This window comes from Gasterosteus aculeatus, chromosome Y (assembly GCF_964276395.1).
Source record: "Gasterosteus aculeatus chromosome Y, fGasAcu3.hap1.1, whole genome shotgun sequence".
Taxonomy (NCBI): domain Eukaryota; kingdom Metazoa; phylum Chordata; class Actinopteri; order Perciformes; family Gasterosteidae; genus Gasterosteus; species Gasterosteus aculeatus.
The window spans coordinates 2,034,914-2,055,856 of record NC_135709.1 but is presented as its reverse complement, the minus strand read 5'-3'; the positions used below and the strand labels follow the sequence as shown (position 1 = coordinate 2,055,856).

Genomic DNA, 20,943 nt, shown 5'->3' with positions numbered 1-20,943 from the left:
ATACCGAGGAAGAGGAAGGGGCGGAGCTAAGTTTGCCTCCCACCAGTCACGGCATGTTGCAGCACATCTAGGGGCCGGACTAAGGCAGGTTTCGCTAAAACCAGCAAGACGCCAGAACGGCAGTAACAAACGGCACACACCGTCACTGGCTGTAGCTGATGTAAGGTATCAAGATTACCTGCCGCTATGATCCCCGTAGGAAGGACCTTGAGCGGCTTATCCCCTCGCCTGGGGTATACTGTGGCCTGGAGGGGTTTAGTAGGGCCTACTTTAGTGGGGTATGGTTTGGGTTGGGACAGTTTATCCCCCGGGGGATAGTCTGGCCTGGGCCCAAGTATACCCAGGTTGGGCCCAGGTATACCCAGGTTTAATCTCGGCCTGTTACACTGGGTCGTTTCACTCCTAACTGAGTCCTATCTGAAATGCGCTTCGTTGTAGTCCATAACGATTAACGTGGAGGAATTGTAGTTTCGCCGCTGCGGACTGACTTCGCTGACATGCGTCATAACTTCGTAGCTTAGTGACCTCAACCACCGGCGGTCGTCTTTTCTTAGATCCTCGTGAATTCTCCTGACCATCTTTCCTTGACCCTGGGACGTTTCACACAGGGGTCAAGGAAAGGTCGTCAGGTATGAAATGTTTTTGACAATTCGAACAGGAATAAATGTAGATGACCCTTTCATTGCTGCCGACACAAACAGATGCTTGGTCGTATTAACAGCTATCTTTGGCTGGCAGGATTCAGGGATATCAGCTCTGGCCCTGTGACTGTGGCACCGGGTGTCGCTGACTTCGTTTTTCTCAGAGTAGAGCTGCCAATGATCGTAGTTGATTTCTCGACAGGTGGGAAGAACCTGTTGGAAACATGAGGTGGTTGATGGTGATAGGCTGTAGTCCAAGTCCAATCTCCAGTCTAAACCCTAAACGCCCAGGGCCTTTACTGACTTCACCTGGTAAATGGTTCATTGCGATTAATTGCTTTAAAAAAAAATTACTTTAACGACAAAATGTAATAGTTTATGAATAAGTTAATAAATATCGTCGGATTTCATGTTTTTTTTTCTCTTATCTTTAATCTCTGTCCTTTCTGTTTAGGTTATCTTGCTTTTAATGTCACATTGCAATGAGCAATAACCTTGGGCAAAGTCATCCGGGGTCCTAAAGGGTTGAAAATGTAAGAATGTCTCAAAGTCTGTCAGTCCGTAAGGGGGGAGTTTGGGATTGGGCCTACTCGTCTGTAACATGAGCCGATCTGGGAGCGCAGTTGGAACACGCCGTCATGCCGGTTGCACTTGATTTATTTTTTGTTTGTGCAGGCATATGATATAGTGCCCTATCTTTACAACTTGTTTGCAATTATATGTTATGATTATAATTTATATTGCGCCCCCCTGTAGTTCCAATGGGTCCTCCCAGTTTTAGAACCACTACACTAACTTCTGCAAACTCCCAAACTGCCATTTCCCTGAAACAGAATTTTAAATTTGGCAAATGCTACTGTCAAGTCAAATATTCCATCAGCCAAACCACAGTAGTCTGCCACACTGCCACAGCAGTCACCTCAAGCGGGAAATCATTGCCGTGCCGGCATTCAGATTCATGTTCACTGCTAGAGGCCAAGAAGTAGTACAACAAGATGCAGTTCCAGCATCAAACTAGAAGTGCAAAAACAAGCCATAAAAGTGCTGTTTCATTTGCTCAAGTCAAGGGGTGGCCCCATAGGTCGATTGCAATCAACTAGCCAGGGCAGTACCGGTAGAAACGAATGCAAAAAAAAAAGGTATTTTCGGACGCATGCATGGAAAACTTGGTATATAGCTAAAGAATTTGGTTTCAAATTGAGTGAGGTTGCTCTGTGAACTTCTAGCACTGAGCAGTTTAAAAATGCTGGTCATACAAATAGCTTCCATGTCAAAAGATGCATTAATAGTTTAATTAATTAATTGTGTTTTTTATTGATAAAATATACATATTGTTTGTTATTCAGTGTTTTACAATTTTTTAAATGAAAAAAAAAAAAAAAACAGTCCTTTAAAATGGAAAAGTTAAGCTATTTGAGAACAGCCGTCAGAATCCCCACTGGTGCGGCACACCTGCCAAATATGGGCGGGGCCGGAAGGTTCAGCTCCTCCTTCTCGGGACGCAGCGACTGCGACGCGCGCACGTCGGAGCGCGAGCGGACGGTAGCCAATCAGGAGCGGCCACCGCGTGTTTGGAAACAAACCTCCTTCTCTCAGCCGCGTATGACAGCGGACGGACGGACGGACGCTTCTCGATTCTCGCCAGTTCATCTGTTGACAGGACAGTTCGCGTCCTTTCAATCTACTAATTAATATTTAAATTAATATTTGTACGTGTATGTGCGTTTACGACGATAGCTCGCGGATAGTTAGCCGACGTCAGTTGAAACAGGAAAAATGGATGTGGGAGATTCTCGGCAAAAGACGATAACTCTTCTTATCAAAACGGCCAACCAGGCTCGCGAGGACCATCGCGTCGAGGGCGTCGATCTCAGCTGGACCGTGCACGACTTAAAGACACATCTGTCAACTTTCCACCCAACGCAACCGGTGAGTTCACCGCGCGGCGTTATGCTAACGGCTAACGGCTAACGGCTAGCTCTGCGACTCCTGGACGCGTTGTCTGGTGGGGCCTCGGTGCCTCGCTTTAGAAAGCAAATCTAAAATGAGATGATGGCTGGACTCGAGGTGTCCTGCCGAGATGAACAAGGTGTGCGGGCGAGGCGGAGCAGTAGACGTGTCCCACCAGGGACAAGTGACGTCAGATCGGTCCGACGTCGTGTCTCCAAATGTTCCACTCCAGCAGCTGCTCTTGTCAGGAGTCTCTGGCACTTTGCGCAAAATATGTTTCTACATCTGAACAAAGCTCGTCCCAATCCGGACTCTACAAAGACATCTCTGTAAACTAACTGAAACCTTCTTTTATTTCCTGCAGGCTGTGAGCGACCAGAGACTGATCCATGCCGGCAAACTGCTGCCCGACCACCTGCACATCAAAGATCTCTTCAGACAGGTACGTGTGTGTTTGTGTGCGTCGCAAGATTCCTTCTCAATCCGAAATAAGTGGTCTGAACAGACTGAAAAGCCTCCTGGAGCCTACTCGTGACGTGTACGTGTGTTTGTGGTCATATATGTAAATAACATTGACACGAGATTCTCTTGGATCCGCGTGTCAGTGATTAATCAACAATTCGAGCTCAGAATCTCCAGAACCACGTATCGCGTTACTCACAGAGGACGTCCTCATAACGGATGCATTCACTCGTTCCTCGCCGACTGGTGACGGGAACTTTCAGCTTGTTGGCCGCGCAAACGGCGGGAGCGGCTTTCTGCCGCCTGTTGCAGAGTTCATGCAAACGACAGGAAACACATTTCAGCCCGGTCGGGAGTTCCAGGTGTCTGCGCGGTCGCGCTTCTGCTGTATCGATGTTTCACCATGTGGCTCTTCTAATCCGCCGCTTCTCTCCACCGCCTCAGGCCGACGGGGTTCCCACACTGCACCTGGTGTGTCCACCGCAAAGGCCTCTGGGAGCTCGACCTAAGGTAAGAGGTTAACCTGCTTGCCCCCCCCCCCCGAGCTGGCAGGCGTGTGAAGTCACAGGAATTATCTAAATGAAAAAACGACACAAAGACAAAATCAGCAGTTTTGAGTTCTGAGCCAATGAAAGCTGCACACTAAGCAGAACAGCTGTGGCCTCAAGGCCTCGGTGCACCAACACCAACACGCTGGACAGGATCGGCAGTTTATAAGATAAACACGACAAAACGCCGCTTATAATAAGTCAAGTAGAACCCGAGGACAAACACAACCACCAAAACTAGAAAGGAAGCGCTGCAGGATTAAATCAGTGTGATCATCACAGCAATTAACAGAAAATCTAGGCTGAAGAAATAAACGTGATATGGCAAACGCTTCGTACGAGGATGGTTTGTTTTTTCTGTATTGGTTATTTCCCCTCTGTAACTATTTACTTTTAAATATTATATGTAATGCATTTTATTTCTAGAGCTGTAACTGTAATGTCTCTAATTAAACTGAACATCTCAATCGGGATCAGGTATTAATCGTCTCCCCCCTCTCCCGATGTGAACCGGGGCCTGCAGGGACCGCCGGTGGAGGGACGAAGGGTCTCAAACATGCCAAATGGGTTTGACTTATTAAGCCCGGCATGCACATCACACATCTTTACTCCACAAGTTAACATGCAAGTTCTCTGAAGATACGATAAAGTGTCTCTGCAGAAGGAAACTAAATGCATCCACAGTCTTTTATTTTGAAAAATGATCTCACAAACACGGGTGCTTGTCGCTCTTGACACATTTCCCAAGCGGCAGCGACTTTCGGGATGGGGGGCGGGTAGTTAGATGGCGCAAGCAACACGCGCGCCCCCCGTTTCATGTAACTGGAGCCCACCGTCACCTCCTCCCTCAGTAACCACAGTAACGCAGCGCCACAAAGTCCTCTGTGTCAACACATTCAAACTCTCCTTTACAGACCAGAGAGACCGAAGGGCCACGTCCCTCCGGCCCCGGGCCCCAGGCGGTCTGTGCTTCAGCCGACGCCGGCGCCCCCCCCTCCACAGTCCAGACTCCCGAGCTGAGGCAGAGGAGGCCGACCTCTTCATCTCACGCACACGTCCCAGAGTCTCCGCCGGGACCCGCTGCTGCTGCTGCAATGTAAGTCCTGACGGAAAACATCCAACCGCACGTGGTTCCATGTGACAAATGTGTCTGGGGTATTTGAAAGAAATACAATGTAGACGTTACATTTTGCCCGTATTATCATTGTGAAATCTCCATCTCAGGCGACTTCACGTCTTTCCCTTTCGATAATACGACGTTATTGAATTAAAAACCAGCGATAGAACCGTCTCCCTTCATTTTGATTCACCACATTTGCAAAGTAATGTCATTTTTTTGAGTTACAGTTATTATAAATTTATATATAAATTTCAACTGTTACACATGCATGACCGCTGCTCACGTGTTCAAGAGCGTTTCATTTAGCGTGTGGCCACATTAGCGTGTGCTAACGGGGAGTGTCAATGTGCTACGCTAGCCCACTTGTTTGAGACGTATCGACTAAAGAAAAAAAGCACCTACGGTCCATAATCTATTAAAATATATGGGAGAGGGGGGGTGAACAGCTGTTTACAGTGTGCCGTTGTTCTGCTCAGGCCCGGAGCGCCACCGATGGTCCAACCAGCCTTCCCCACCTACTCTCTGTACAGCCCTCAGCAGCTCCTGTGGCTCCAGCAGGTCTACGCGCGGCAGTACTACATGCAGTAGTGAGTCCCCCCCCCCCCCCACGAGTCCTTCTGGTCTCAGTCCTCCCCTCACCGTGTCTGACGCGGCTTTTTTTGCACGTTTGACAGCCACGCGGCGTTGGCGGCGGCGGCCTCCCCCCCACCGGCCGCAACCCTCGGCCAGTACCCGCCGGTCCCCGCCCACCAAGTGCCTCTTCCAGACCCCTTAGCCAATCAGAACCCCATGAACAACTTGCCGGCGAATCAGAACCTGGTGCAGGAAGGCGCCTTCATCAACCCGGGGGGGGGCGACCAGAACCTGCGGATGAACGCGCAGGGCGGGCCCGTGATGGACGAGGAGGAGGACGTGGACCGCGATTGGCTGGACTGGTTGTACTCCGCCACCAGAGTCTGCGTCCTGCTGCTCATCGTCTACTTCAACTCCAGCCCGAGCCGCTTCCTGCTGGTGACGGGCGCCTTCGTCCTCATGTACCTGTGAGTTCACGCCTCTCCTCGGTCGGAAACGCAAAGTGCCGGCAGTCTGCCGCGCAAACATCTGGATTATCAGGGGACACGTCGCGCCTGCGTGAGAGGCCACGGGCGGTCCGTCGTCATAGTAACACTGGCATTGTTGCATTTTATTTTCCATACAGATGGCAACAGAAGTCATTTAAGGTTACTTTTCCTATAGAACACGTCTATTTCTTCTTCATCAGATCATCTCGTCGACTTCTTGAAGGAACTTTATCGTGTATTGATTAATTGTCAGAAATGGAAATGAATTTTAATAACTACGTTTTCATAAGTAAATCATTTCTTGAAAGTAAGAATCTCTGTGTTGGGTTGGTTTAGAAATGGGCTATTTGTATCTATAAATGAGCTACCGTCACGTTTCTTTAGACCTCGAGGTGTGGATGTCAAACATCACGTAACGTTACAGCTGCCACAAGAGACACAAGCCTTTTTTTTTTTTTACCTTCGGTATGAATTATGATCCCGGAGACGGAAGTAATGAACGCTCCCTTAATGTAGTGGAAGGGGAAACGCTGGTTGTGCGTCGGCCCACGACAATCAGCCCTGCAGCATCCGTAGAATCCGCCCTCCTCACATCTCCTCTGTTCTGTTCCCCACAGACACACGGTGGGCTGGTTTCCCTTCCGAGGGCGAGCCGAGGTCCAGGGACCCAACCACCCGCAGCCCCCGGGGGTCCAGCGCAATCAACAGAATGACGACAGGAATCCAAATCCAGTAAGGCTCCGCCTTCATTTAACGGGCGTTTTGGTGTTGCCAATCAAAGAGGGAGGAGCCTTAACTCTAAGAAACGAGCAAATCCCCCAAAACCCACCAGAAATATATTCCATGTTTGCACATATTTTACAGTCATCGGTATTCTCCCCTTCCAGCCCCTTTGCCATTAGAGACGCGACACCTTTAAGAACCTGGACCTCTTCTCAGCCCCCTTGTCCTCAGATGGACTCCAGAGAGTCCTTCACCAGAGGCCAGATAATACAGCACATTCATCATCTCCATAATCTCTCACCAAGACTATAATGTATTTATGACCAAGTTAACTGGCCTTTATTATTGAGCAAACTACACCAATGGGATTAGGTCTTGTCTCTTTCATTGTTTCTATGAAGATAACAAACAATGTTACAGGTAAACGTCATAAAAAACAACAACTGTTTTGTATATAGTGATTGTGACCTTCTCACACCACACAGGATGTGACACGGTCACAAACCATTAGCTTCCTGTCCACCGCTTAGTTATTGTCTGCGTGCAAGGGCTCGATATGTGGCTGAGGAGGAAGTACTTCAGCAGGAAGACGACTCCTCTCCCTGACGACTTTGCTTCCTGTCCTCAAGGTGGAGGAGGACGGTGACCGGGAGGCGGAGGCGGCTGCAGGCGACGGGTCGGACGGAGAAGGGCCAATGAGGGCGGCCCCAGTGCCCCCTTACCCGGCGTCAGTCGTGTGGACGTTGTGGGTGTTCCTCAAGACCTTTTTCTCCTCCCTCCTACCTGAGCTCCCTCAGGTTCCCAACTGATCCGATGGGCAGTTCACGCAGCTCCTCTGTGACAGTCGCTCTGCGTTGGGAGCGTGGACCACGAGGCTAAAACACCAGCAAACACCAGCAAATGCCGGCCGGCAGAACAAGGACCAGGAAACCGTCTTTAACAACAACGTCTTCCTCCACGAGACGCCATCTGACCCAACGTCTGTGTGACCATTCGGGCTTTCGCCCCATGACTGCTCTTTGCTGCTCCTGTGTGCTCAGGGAGGAGGCTACGGGGGGGGACACGAGGACACGCCGACACTCCCGCCACACGTCTCTCACCGTGAGCACGCGTGTGTGTGTACACGCGCCGTTTGAATTGCGCGGATTCTATGATGCACGTTCCATTTGAAGTGACAATCAGGCCTCCGGTGTTGGATTGATTTACGCCGTCACAACCCCCCCCCCCCCACCCCCCCTGGACACGTTGGCTGGAAACTCGTATCACGGTATTTTGTAAGATTCTGGCTCGTCGCGGTATATTGCGTCATTTAAAAAAAAATTAAACACATCCATCCATTGAGGCTGAATTCACCGCTGGCTGGCGCGTTAGCGTGTTAGCGCGTTAGCGTGTTAGCGCTGTTGTTCCCACCAGCTGCTTGACAAACGCTGCATATGAATCATTTTCTGATCTAACTTTTCCAAACCAAAACCGCCCCAAACAGACGCAGCTGGTGTCTCGTTGTTCCTCCTGCATCGCTCTTCAACCGCGTTTTTCACGTAGCGTCTCTTAGCGTGACAGCGGGTGAGCTCTACCCAGCATGCAGTTTGGCGGGGTCATTTTACAAATCTCCATTTATTAGTGTTACAAATTGTATCACACACAGTTGTGTTGTGGCGTTTTACCTGTTTTAAAGAGTGTTTGTTGGTTTATTAACCGTATTTTAAGTCATAACCATGACTTCATCTCAATACACGTAAGACAAGCGGCTCCGTCGCTGCAGTCGAGGATATAACGCGTTGTGGAAGCTGACCAGCACCACGATGCTACGCTACCACGTGGCTCCTCACAGGTTCTCATGTTTCCCTTTTGGAATTTGAATGTAAATCAAAGCTGTGCGCATTTTTTAAATCTGTGAATATTTCACAATCCATATGCAAGTTGCATGAACTCGTTGGGTCCTTGTTGCTGTTTAAATAATAATGAAGATGTGATTCACCGTATTTAGTCACACGTTGCACCTTAACAGCCTGAATGCCAGCAGGAACCGACAGCGACTGGAACTTAGTTCACACACAAAAAAAGAACAAAATCCACCAAATCACGTTGCACAGAGTGTTGTTTCCTGCTACTGTGTGTTGGATGATGTATTTTTTTGAGTTGGAGAGGTTAAGATATTGTGTTCTTCTCCTGAAGATTTCTAATATAAATAGTTTATTTCTCTGTTTGTTGTGACGTGTTAAACACAACAGGTTGATGCTATAATGGTAGCAATGCTTTAGTAAAACCCTTTTTATGTCAGAAGATATATTTATGGAATGGGGACAAGTTGACCTCAGTTTGAGCTTTTTTGTATATTTCTATACCCACCCAGGGATGGTGACATCGTTCCTCCTTCTCAACGTGTGTTTACTCCATTGTGATGTCACAGATCACACTCATTGGACCGCGGTGTGGCCTGTGGTCGACGGCTAACCCCTAATTGCTCCCTGGGTTAAAATGCTTTGTAAGTCGCTTTGGATAAAGGCGTCAGCTAAATGACCTGTGAGGTCATAATGGGTTCACGCTCTTATATGGTTCAAGTGCTTTATTATATTGATGGATTGCGTGTTTTTTCATCAGTGGGTTTTCTTCTCTCTGCACCACCAGCCCTGTACGATGGGTGTAGCTCGCCTTAGAAGGTGGGAGCTTAGCACAGCTTCCAGCAACGACAACTGACTGTGACATTGTCGGTGTACAGTGGGATTTTTATGGGATTTCCTTTTCCCGTTGGCCTTTAACCGCTCGTACAAAGTGTGTGTCGAGGGAGATTCAACAGTTGATGCAATAAATGTTCTCCAGTGCAGCGGTTGACGTGTGTTTCTTTTGGCTGCAGCGTAACGAGTGGACCAGTGGCCCACTGGTCCATAGGGCAACGGGGCGTGGCCTACTGGTCCACAGAGGGCAATGGGGCGTGGCCTCGCCTTGAGTCACAAAAAAAGATATATATATATTTTATATTAATTATATTGAAAATACATTTTACAAATGGTCAATATGTGTATATTTACATTTTTGAAACATGGAATACACCTAGTATTATTTGTGAATTAAGATATCTGCCAAAATATATGCTTTTCCTGTCAGGGAAGCGCGGAAGGCAGGGCTCAAACGCAGAGTTTCGAGAGACAAAAAGACTTTAATAGTCAAACTTCTAAATCAAAAGGCCAAGGGGCAAAAACGTAGACAGGAACACTCAGATATGGACTTCCAGACAGTCAACAATGACGTGACAAGAGACATACATGGCTTAAATACACTGGGAGGTGCAGGTGAAATAATCAGACAATCACAGGGGGTGACAGGACAAGGCAGGAAGTGAAGTTACCCAGGGAGACGAGAGGCAGGAAACTACAAAATAAGACAGGAAACAAACCCAGTCCTCTGCCCGCGTCTCGGCTGGGCTCTGGCGAGGTTTCACCGGCGTTCATGTAAAAGATGCTACACCATATATATATTTATATATATTTTTTCCCCTTTGATATATATATTTATTATGATATTTATAATAGTTATGATATGGTAGTTATATTCCGAATATTTTGTTTTACATATATATTAATTATATAAATTATATGGTTATATACATATCCATTAATATACTGAATTGTTTGAATAAGAGTTAAATATTTAAGTGCAAAGTAATAATGCATGTTTGATACCATTTTTTGTTGTTGCATTGAATCATACCGAGATGTTTAATGAAACTAAGGTTCTGGCGGGTTTCTGGCCGGCTCTACCAAAAAAAATCCACCAGCCGCCACTGGTGTAACCACAGTGTGTCATTCAGCGGCTGTCGCTCGCGCCGTGCTCGCTGACCCGGCCGAGACCCTGAACCTTTGCTTTTGTTTTTCGTATCTCTGGTTGTACTTTGACCAGTTTGCTTTAAAGGGGAGCCTGTTTGACAGGCCAGTGTTTGCCATCAAGTGTGAATTACACAAGTTGTCCCTCGTCCCTGATTGGATGACGGACAGGGTTTCCCCCTGATGAGTGAGGGACGCTGAAGGGGCTTAGTGGGCGGCAGCGTCCTCTCGGTAAAGGCAGAGCAGGCACGGCCATTTGGAATCTACGCGGGACCAAAAACAACATTTTTCCAGACTTTCCAGGCGACATCGGACACGACACTTCTCAGAAAACGCCATCGCGGAACCTCGACCTCGTGTCACAGAGGTCAATCATCCAGCTGCGCAATGCCTCGCGACGTCTTCCCACCACCGCGGATCCTGCTGCTGTTCCTTTCTGTGATCGGGGCGTCCAACGCCTGCCTGCAGGACCCCGCTTCCGCCTACAGGCTGACTGGAGCCGTGTGTCGCCTCACCTACCCTGCAGCTGTTGTGCGTGAGTGGGATTTCACCGCCAAACGCACGTATTTAGTCGATGTACCATTGCACGCCCATGATGCCCGTAGAAGGTCATTTGCAAGGTCAAAAGCAACACATTACCCTGCTGTCGTAGATGCTTTATTCCAAAAATAATGTCTTCATGTGCACCAGCTGTATTTCCCCGCCGCGGGACTAATAAAGGGAAATCTTATCTAAGAGAAACCTCAGAGCGCCAAGCCGGCATCAGTATCGAACACTAGGATAAAGTTCAGAAGCATAACGTGGTTTGATTGTTCAGGTTGCTTAAAGTGTATCTTTGCTGAACGTTCTTCCGCTCGAGTTGATAACCTTGTTTGCTTTTGCTCCTGTGGTCGTGCGCTTCTGGCAGTGAACGAGAAAACCACCAAAGTGATCGAGGCCGCGTTCCAGCATGCCAGATACCCAGGTGTGAAGGGGCAGAAGTCTCTGCCCTTCATCGGCAAAGTCACGTACGGCCTGGACAAGTAAGCGGACGCACAAAGACGCGCACAAAGAGTTACGCGTGCGCGGCGTCTTAAAACCCGCTTCAATTTTGTGTCCATCGTCACCGCCCAGTTTGGAGATTCACAACCTGTCGATCGGCCAGAGCGCCGTCGAGCTGCTTCCTGGGGAGGGCATCGCGCTGGACATAAGCAACGTGTCCGCCGTCTTCAGAGGGAACATCCAGTACGGATACGGCAGCTGGCTGTGAGTCAAGTGAACAAATGTCCTGCCCTCCAGCCGACCACGTCGTGGCTGTAAATATTAAACCTATTTAGTGCCGTTTCAGGTCTGGTCAAAGGAAGCAGTGGATTGGTTCAATGACTAAATAGTTTGATCCGAACAATAAGCCGTTAGACCTGCAGGATCACATAACTGGTGAAGAAGGCTTAAAGGCTACATTCATGGTGACGGTGTTGCAGGTTAGATCAGCTAGATGCCCACCATGACACTGCTGGTGGAGGTGCTGAAGGTTCCAGCATGGGTGGAGGAGGGGAGCGTTCGTTCTTTCTGAAATGTCCCGTGACAGCAGGACAGAGGAGAAGAGACACAATAAAGAGTACCAGCCAGCAGAGGAAGGAGCCTCCTGCAGACCTTCACCAACGAACCACTGAAGTAGATCTCAGGTTGTGGCCCGAGCGTCGAGCATTGTGTGCAAACTGATTGCCGCAGGAGGGAGAAACCTCCCCAGGTCCGAGGGGCATGAAGTCCCTGTGAGCCGGATCAATATAAACGTAGCACGTTGTGATAGCGTCAGCGTATTGATCAGGCTGATTACGTCATTATTTGAATTGGTAGAGATAGGTGTGAGTCATTAGCGATGTGATCAAAGGGGAGATTGATGCCCAATAAAAAAAACTAATTCAACACAAATGTTAAGTCCTTTGACGTTTTGATCTCGAAAACAGAAACTTATGACTTTTACTTCTCTTTGATGATCCCCTCATATCCATAAACCCACTTTCACCACCGGGGTTTTAAAGGGGAACTTCAGCCATATTGAATTATTGCTGCCACCGCGATTCCTTTTAATTGTAAACGACAAGTAGTGCTTGAAAAAAGTCTAGAAGTCTGACTGTGGGAGACGCCAAGCTCAAGAAAGAGCTCCTGAAACTCTTCCAATGTACGTTTCCCCTTTGGTGGGCAACTCCAGTCGTTATTCTCCCCCAATGACGACGACTACACGAGAGACCAGTTTAATACTGACTACACAAGTATAGTTACTATGTGAAAATTCTAAAAGGAAAACCGTGTAAAATTGCTTTAAAACATTGTGTCGCTGAAGGAGGAAAAAGTGCTAATTGTCCTGTGAAGTGCAGCTCAGGTCCACTGGTGTCGTCCAGTTCAAATCACTACGCTGGTTTAGTTAAGATTTGTACTAATGATGCAATCTACTTATCAAAAGTAGGATACATCATTGAGTAACCCGTCAAGGAAAATGTGACATTATTAACAAAAATAATCACGGTAATTTCACAGGCTCACGATGTTATTGGTCGTGGTATCGGCTGATCTGAACAGCTGCTATTGTGATTGACAGCCCAAAAGGATTAGGCACCCGATCACGTCCCTTCCCGATGACGCGGCAGCAGGCCCGGTCACTTGGCGGTCCACTTGGCCCCCCCCACAGTCACACAAGCCCCTCAGGATTTACAGATAGGAGAGTTCGCTCGCAGTGACGCCAATCATCGATACTATTTAATCTAAAAGGTCAGCTACATATACGTACATCTGAGAGGAGATGTACGAATACACAACACGGTATTACTAATCTTTGTGTGCGTTTCCCACAGATCACATAACACGACGCCATAAAAGGCTCCACTCTGTTTGCACCAAGAACATTTTTTTGATAAAATGATTTGTACGTACTTCTCATTTTGTATTTTTTTGTTCATATAGTGTCAACGTTGCACATTCAATCGACTTTGAAATCGAATCCCAGATTGATCTTGGAATCAAGCCCAAACTTTGTAAGTATTCTTTATCCTCTGCAGGTGTTCATGGAAAGTTAAACCAGCACTGATCTCCTGGCTAAGCTTTGCTAGAACACCTGCAACAGGTGAACAGTGGCAGGATGTTTGCATTGAGGAGGATTCAGTAAGATAAGAACTGGTTACACCTCATGTGTTGTCATGGTATTGATATTATGATTATCCAGAATTTTTCCAAAACGCTACACGTGACCTTTCGAGACGGGTTAGTGTCCTTGCGCTTGTCTCTTCCTTCAGACTGCGGAGAAGGGAAGGTGGCGGCAGACACAAGGGACTGTTATCTTAATTTCCACAAGCTCCATCTGCATCTGCAGGGTAACAAAGAGTAAGTTGTCACCAGCGCAACACGTGTGCATCTGCCTTCCAGACCAGGGCCTGACCCTGCTGTCGTTTGCTATCTGTGGGCAGACCAAACTGGCTGAGGAAGCTCTTCACCGACTTCATCACCTTCACCGTCAAACTGGCCATAAAGGGACAGGTGAGGGCGAGAGAAAACGTTGATTAGCGTGACAACGTCTTCATTTGTTGAGTGCAGCGGTCACAACAACCGCTGGTCTGTTCCTGCAGATCTGCAAGGAGATCAACAAGGTGGCAAACATACTGGCTGACTTCATACAGGACCGAGCAGGTCAGTGCGCAGAAGACCTTCTCATCTGTAGGAAGGCCTCTGAACGCCGTGTGTGTGTGTTTACAGATCAGTTCCTCAGCTATGGAGACATCGGTGTGGACATTGGCATAACTACTGCTCCTGTCATCAATGCCAACTACGTAGAATCATACCACAAGGTAAATAGTACCTGTTGAATCCCCACACGTAATAAGACAAATAACGATAACTTTGTCAAACAAAGATACGTCTGACCACGTACTAGTCTGCGTATCAGACTGGTACGTGGTCCTTCATCTCAATGGACGTGTTGGTCGGTCACTCATTGTCGTATCTCTTTAATGAACGTCACAGGGTCTGACCAAGTACAACAACACCTCCGCGGTCATCAGTGACTCCGTTTTCCACCCCAGTCAGCTGACTGAAGACAAGATGCTCTACTTCTGGATCTCAGGTCAGCGGTCTGCGTGACATTCTGGGTCCATTAGTCTGTGCCCGACTTAAAACTCCTCTGAGCACTTTTGTATTATCTCTACGTAGGTCAGTGTCTCCGTTATCACAATCGTCTTCTGTCCTTGTGATTTAAATCCTGTCTCTTACTGCTGTTGAACCTCAGACCAGGTCTTTAACCCCATGGTTATTGCTGCACACCAAGATGGCCTTTTGCAACTCAACATCTCGGGAGCAGAACTCACTGTGAGTTACTGTGTCCTACACAGTGGTATTGATCAAATTGCCTTTCAGGGTTGTTGCTGTATCCTCTTTTGTGAGGATTTACATGACAAATGTGATTTCAGGACCTTTTCAAGACAAATCTCTCCAGTGCAATGCCTGAATTCATCAGAGAGGTAACATGAAAGACGTGTTTATCTCTGCAAGTACAACACACTTCAGCGAGGCGAGACTCATGAGACGTATCTTGTTTGTGCGTTTAGTGTCTGCTGGAATCAGGTTCTCCACAGCTGAGAGTGTGGAGCTCATCCGTCCCCTACGTCAACACCTCCACCCACGTTGGTACGGCCGTGTGGGGGACGGCCTCCGGGCAGCTTCACTGTGGGACCCAAGGGCCGATACTCTCCTTCAAAGCGGTATGTTGCCCGAACGTTTAAGAGACATTGTCAGGGATGTTGCGTGGGGGAAAAAGGCAGGACACGGAGACACAAAAAGGACTTTAATAGTCAAAATGCAAAAACGCAAAAGGCCAACGGGCAAAAACACACACAGGAACATGGGTCAAAAAGGCTGGCAGGAACGAGGAGCATCCAGGACGATAGACAACTGTGGTCTCAAGGGATAAGGTAAAACGGGGAATCCGGGGACAGGCAGAGGTTCGGAGATACGGGATGGCAAAAGACGGATCTGGTCCAGGGAACAGGCAGGTTCGTGGTCGAGAGAAGGCGGAAGGTCAATACACGGGAGCTCACTGGTTCTACGGGACATTCAGGGGCAGAGAAACAAAAGGGTTCAGCAAAGACTCGTAATACCTCACGACTCACTCGCTGCGTCGGCCTGCTCTTATAGGTCTCCTCTCGTGGGTGTTCCATATTTCGGCGATTGGCTCCGGAGGACGCGTACTCCCTCGCAGGCGTTTAGAATTCTGGTGATTGGCTCCGGAGGACGCGTTCTTCGGCGCCCCCTTGCGGCCTCCTGCCGCCACGCTGGGGTTGAGACCTCACAGACATCCGCCACCCGACAACAGAAGAGACGATACATTCACACGCGCACAGTGGCGGGACGTCCTACTACTACTACAGCTGAATACCATGACAACCTCATTATGACGCCACAGCTACAGGTCATTATTCATTCTGCGTAAACACATCTTATTCATATTTAACAATGTAACAAAGGGGGGTCAAAAATAATCCAAGTGATTGGATACAAGCTCTTTAAAACAAGCTGCTCTGGAAGCCACAGAGGAAGAGGAGCTGAGAAAGATTTGTCGGCACATGACAAACTCATCTCAAAGTGTAAAGAACAATCACAGCAGAGAAAACAAAGACTCCCTGAATCTCTGCAGTGTGTAAATCGGTAAATGATGTTGTGTAGTATAGTGTGACTACAAAGGCATGTACATGTGTATTATAACTATTGGTTCTTCCATGTATTATTTCTATCACATTGATTTTCAACCACTGTTGAGTGTGAACCTGCAGTCAGCTCAACAAGGACCATGTTTATTTAAGACTATTTAAGAATTAATTGATTTCAACCCAGATAAAATGTGTGTTGCCAACAACGCCACCAAGGTAAGAGCTAAGAGCTCTAGGAATAATTCATTAAAAACCAGGTTCGTTTGGGGCGGAGCAGTGGAACAATGACCCAAGAGGAAACGGGGGCGGAAATACTAATAAAAAACTAATACAATGATTAAAATATTATAGGAAAGCTAAACTAGTCCGTCCAAATTTATCACGGCAGCAGAGCGAAGTCCTGCGTGTAATTAGTCCACCGGTTCTGCTGCCCTCTGCTTCTTCTGCTGCTTCTTCTGCTGCTTCTTCTTCTGCTGCTTCATCTGCTGCTTCTTCTGCTGCTTCTTCTGCTGCTTCTTCTTCTTCTTCTTCTGCTGCTTCTTTTGCTGCTGCTTCATCTGCTGCTTCTTTTGCTGCTGCTTCTTCTGCTGCTTCTTCCTCTGCTTCTGCTGCTTCTTCAGCTGCTTCTGCTGCTTCTTCTTCCGCTGCTGCTTCTTCTTCCGCTGCTGCTTCTTCTACTGCTTCCTCTGCTGCTGGTGCGTCTGCTGTTCGCATTTACTCAAAACTGCGGTCTGTTATCCCCCCCTCTTTTTTCAGTGTCCCGTCTTCCTGGCCTTTCCCCATTGGTCCATTGGCCATATGCCACTAATTGGTAGTTGTCACTGGGAACGATTGTTAATTTATGGAGGATACAACGCAAACCAAAACTCAAAGGACACAATAAATCATTAATCAAACAATCATAAAATATGAAATCAATAAAACACGCAATTGTCCCCAATCGTCCATCCCGTGACATGTGAGTGGTGGTCAAATCAATTAAAAAGCTTTATCTTTTGAATCAACTATGTTGTAAATCTCTCAGTTCATCCTGGAAGAGGGGCGAGATGTGGTCCATTACGATTTACCAGACTTCCTGTGTGAGGCACTTTATAGGTGTTTCAATCTATGATATAGAGCCAGCAGACCGAATCAGTAAGTCAAGTTGTGGGATCACATTTGGGAATCACAGGGAGTTACAGTGACATTATACAGCTGTACTGAGACGGATTGACATGCACCTGTCATCAAAGGCTGCCACAAAACGCCTTAATGCGAGTGAAACAAAGCACGGTCGTGTCGTGGTGCTCACACAACATTCAGCATCAGGAACATCTTGGCGCGCAACTGCTGCTTTGTAACGTCGATGCTGTGTTGACAAGCCCTCTGTGAGACGTTCTTGTGGATCCAAACGGCTTTGTTCAAACAAAGAAATATGTGTGATGTGTTTTCCTCTGTTTTTGACGTCTAGCATGTGTCCATCGACATCAAGGCTTCCTATGCTGACAAGAAACTCCGTCTGCACGGAACCCCGTCTGAGTAAGACCTTTCTTGTTGACCTTTACGAGACTTACTGAACCTGTAAATTCTAGGTCACAACATATGCAATATCCAATTATTTCATTGGATATTTAAAATCGGCATACTTACCCAGAAGGGACTAAGTCATATTTTAAAATGTGAACACTCATGTTGGTGTTAAAAGCCTGTAGTCGTTGTACTTGTGGGATTAGGCTCCCGCGTTTAGTTCTCGTTGAGGACTTTTAACAGAAGTTTACAACTTGTTGCCTCACCTCCACTCATTTGGCCCAGCCCTGTTTTAAGTTGGATTGTTTTGTCCCTTATGTATTGTGATGTGTTTGATTTTAGTTCAATCATTAATTCATTAATTTCAACTCTTTGTGTGTGTGCTGCTTGACTTCCTTCCTCTCTAGGATCTTTATATCCGAAGCGGAGCTGTCCGGACAAAATCAATCGGTAAGACAGTAAACGGTGAGAAGGACCCCAAAAAATGCCACAAGAATCGATGCAGGATATTTGACATGAAAGTAATTTAAATGCAGATTACTTATAGCTGCAGACCAACTGCAGAGGCCCAGGACAAATATTTTCGAATGAAAAAGAGCAAGACAAATTTCATGTGTCCCGTCAGCATCAACATCAGTAAGACCCGCTTCCCAAATCCTCCCAAAGGATGCACAAATAAATTCTACCATAACACGAGTGGCGATCTCACGCCTGTCGACTGTACGCGAGGCTTTACTCTGCTTGTGAGCCCAGGTTCATAATTATGATCCTTTGCGACTTCCCTCCCTGTTGAGGGCACAGGCCTTCTTTAGCAAGCCGCCCACAGACTGCAGCCCGGCATGGGTGAGGCTCCCTGGCCCTGCTCTCTGCCTGGCTGGACGGGACAATACACAAGGGCTGTGCAGCGCCCCCCCTTCTCTAAGGGACATAGGAGAGACCTCCCTCTCCGTTCCCGCCAAATAGAGACCCTTAGAGAGAAGAAAGGAGGCACGGCAGTATTTGATTGTTATTTGTGTACTTGTATAGAGCATCTTCCCCTGACATGTAAAGGGTTTTCATTCATGTCACAGAATAATCCTCTTGTTTGATTGGACTCTGCGTCTTTTTCCAGCTGCTGGATGTGGATGAGTTTCTAAGAGAAGCTGTGGAGAAGATCGGCATCCCCAAGGTCCTGTCTGGTAAGAATAAAGAGATATGGACGATAAAATTAAACCTGGCTTAGTTTATGTAAGAGTTTCTGTACCAAGTTCCACAAGCAAGGCAACTGCACCGGATTCTACAGAATTGACTGAACCGATCAGGATGTGGTGGAAGAATCTGTAACGGTTGCATGTTGCTTACGTGGTGTCTTGTTCCAGCTCTGGAGATTGAGATAACCAGGCTGCTGGACAAACAGGGTACAAACTTATTTGACATCTTCAACCCAGAAGTTCTTCCTCAGGATGTGAGTTTTTTCTTTGCTTTTGTTCATCTGTTCAAGTGCATTTTGTGCTCCGTGTGAGTTTTTACTTGCTGCTTCCGGTTCCATCTGTGTGCTGCAGGGCTTTGTGGTGATTCAGATGGATTTTGGTTTCCCTCATCACCTCCTGACTGAGTTCCTGAGGAAGACTCTACAGTAGCGTTGCAACCCTTAAGCAATTTGGATCTGATTGGTTTTCAGTGACTTGCCTAAAAGTGTTATTCAAATTAAAAAATACGTAGCCTTTCGAGTGATTATCGAAATTAAACGAGACAAAACCTACTTTTGCTGCAGTGTAGTGCATTATATTTTGGACTATTTTGGAACAACATGTCCTTTCGTTTTAAAATGTATTTCACGAAGGTGTTGACTCATTCTCATAGCTATTGTCGACCATGATGAGTGCATGACGCTAACTCTGGGAGAGGGTAATACATCACATTCATACAGTACGTCACACTACCAGAGATTCGTTTCATCTTTCTGGGGGAGCTGAGAGTGTTTCAGCAGTTTGCTTTTTGTTTTCAACCAGGAAGAGACTGTTTACACGCTGTTTTGTGATTTTTCTACTGTACGCTACGAGTTGAAAGAATGTTTTGCCCAATGTCCTGGGCAACTTCAACATGGACTGTTTGTTGGGTATCTGGCTACTTGGCTGTACAAACCTGGAGGCCAATTGGTTTACGGCGTGATTTTTTCTTGGCGAGACCGCAGAGGCAAAGACAATGTTTTGAGAAACTGGGTCATTTTGCTTCAATCTCCACATTTTGTATTGATCTGGTGTTAGCACTGCAACTGCCAAACTGCTTGTTCCTCCTTCACGGAGCAAAACGCTGGACTAGATCACGGCTCTTTGCCGTCCTGGGTGGTATTGGGAAAATAGGAGACTGCCCCTTCTGGGAGACTCATTATGAAGACAACGACCAAACATAAAGGGTGCTCAGCCGGCACAATAATGCAGCGTTTCCATTAAATGAAGATACAACATTCCACATATAACGGCTTCCACACCTTCGCCGGTTCCTGGTGAAAGACCCTCATCCTGTCACAGCTACCAAGTGGGGCCAAACTACCTTCTTGCTGTTTGTTTGTTTCATATTGTTTAGAAAACCAATAAAAAAAGGTACCACACAGAATAAGTGACTATTCCACATAAGAGGAACTGGTTTTAATGTCTAATCAAGTTTAGTTTCAGTTATGCGGACCTCAGCGGGATCCCTGAGAAAAGCCTCCAGAAATTGCAGTACATCCAGAACAGCGCTGCTAGGATCCTGTTGAGGGTGCGCAAACATGAGCACATCACCCCCATCCTCAAATCACTCCACTGGCTTCCTGTCTCACTCAGGGTTGAGCACAAGGTCTCCCTCCTTACTCACCTGTGCATCCATGGTGAAGCCCCCCCCCTACCTCAAGGAACTCGTCACCCCACAGACCTCAACACGTACCCTCCGATCTGCCTCAGCACATCTTTTGAAACCTCCCAGGACAAAGCTCCGTACAATGGGAGATCGGGCTTTCTGCTCAGCTGCTCCCAGTCTGTGAAATGCTCCCCCTGACCACCTGAGGACACCACAGACTGTGGATGCTTTTAAACGTGGCATAAAAACCCACGTTTTTAGGAGAGCTTTTGAGTGAACTCGTTTTGTTTTTGTTTTCAAACTCTGTGTGTTTTTATTGTTAGCACTTACCTGTTTTATCATGTAGCACTTTGGGATTTGCTTAAATATAAAGTGCATTACAAATTTAATGTATTTTTATTATGTCAGTGTAGGACTTTAAGTTGAATTCATATATATCTAGTGAACAGGTGCTTTTCTGAGTTCTTCTGACTCTGGCTCATTGCCAACTGATATGCACTTGTAATGCCAATCCAAAGCAACATTTCTTATGCCCTTTTTCTCTATTTCATTGTCTCCTTCGGAGAATGCCGTTTTAGTCATTAAATAGATGAATAAAAACATAAATACATGAAATATGCAT

At 47.1% G+C, this 20,943-nt stretch overlaps 2 protein-coding genes across 4 annotated transcripts; both read left to right on the top strand.

The window, feature by feature from the left end:
* The first annotated feature begins 2,158 nt into the window (after nucleotides 1-2,158).
* On the top strand, nucleotides 2,159-9,329 carry LOC144390950 (homocysteine-responsive endoplasmic reticulum-resident ubiquitin-like domain member 1 protein). Of its 2 annotated transcripts, none has more exons than XM_078097438.1 (8): nucleotides 2,159-2,570; nucleotides 2,956-3,033; nucleotides 3,498-3,563; nucleotides 4,516-4,697; nucleotides 5,198-5,308; nucleotides 5,396-5,761; nucleotides 6,400-6,514; nucleotides 7,135-9,329. In XM_078097438.1, exons 1-8 carry the CDS (start codon nucleotides 2,418-2,420, stop codon nucleotides 7,312-7,314), a joined length of 1,251 nt encoding a protein of 416 aa, XP_077953564.1. In that variant the 5' UTR covers nucleotides 2,159-2,417; the 3' UTR covers nucleotides 7,315-9,329. The 2 variants fall into 2 exon arrangements, with proteins under 2 accessions (XP_077953564.1, XP_077953565.1); XM_078097439.1 differs by lacking the exon at nucleotides 7,135-9,329 and adding an exon at nucleotides 6,991-7,127 and having other exon boundaries at nucleotides 2,194-2,570.
* A 1,148-nt stretch (nucleotides 9,330-10,477) lies between these two features.
* LOC120809769 (cholesteryl ester transfer protein) lies at nucleotides 10,478-20,099 on the top strand. Of its 2 annotated transcripts, XM_040163808.2 has the most exons (17): nucleotides 10,478-10,861; nucleotides 11,234-11,348; nucleotides 11,440-11,571; nucleotides 13,267-13,337; nucleotides 13,596-13,683; nucleotides 13,767-13,836; nucleotides 13,926-13,986; nucleotides 14,053-14,144; nucleotides 14,320-14,419; nucleotides 14,582-14,661; nucleotides 14,763-14,813; nucleotides 14,901-15,053; nucleotides 17,449-17,516; nucleotides 17,912-17,954; nucleotides 18,616-18,682; nucleotides 18,863-18,948; nucleotides 19,046-20,099. In XM_040163808.2, the coding sequence occupies exons 1-17, from the start codon at nucleotides 10,714-10,716 to the stop codon at nucleotides 19,121-19,123; spliced, it is 1,503 nt and encodes a 500-aa protein (XP_040019742.2). In that variant the 5' UTR covers nucleotides 10,478-10,713; the 3' UTR covers nucleotides 19,124-20,099. The 2 variants fall into 2 exon arrangements, with proteins under 2 accessions (XP_040019742.2, XP_040019743.2); XM_040163809.2 differs by lacking the exon at nucleotides 11,440-11,571.
* Nucleotides 20,100-20,943: the final 844 nt, after the last annotated feature.

Coding starts and splice junctions, on each gene's coding strand:
- LOC144390950 (XM_078097438.1), top strand. CDS start 2,418: ATGGATGTGGGAGATTCTCGGCAAAAGACGATAACTCTTCTTATCAAA. Junction 2,571..2,955: donor CTTTCCACCCAACGCAACCG/GTGAGTTCACCG, acceptor TATTTCCTGCAG/GCTGTGAGCGACCAGAGACT. Junction 5,309..5,395: donor CGGCAGTACTACATGCAGTA/GTGAGTCCCCCC, acceptor CACGTTTGACAG/CCACGCGGCGTTGGCGGCGG.
- LOC120809769 (XM_040163808.2), top strand. CDS start 10,714: ATGCCTCGCGACGTCTTCCCACCACCGCGGATCCTGCTGCTGTTCCTT. Junction 11,349..11,439: donor GTCACGTACGGCCTGGACAA/GTAAGCGGACGC, acceptor GTCACCGCCCAG/TTTGGAGATTCACAACCTGT. Junction 14,145..14,319: donor ACGTAGAATCATACCACAAG/GTAAATAGTACC, acceptor TGAACGTCACAG/GGTCTGACCAAGTACAACAA.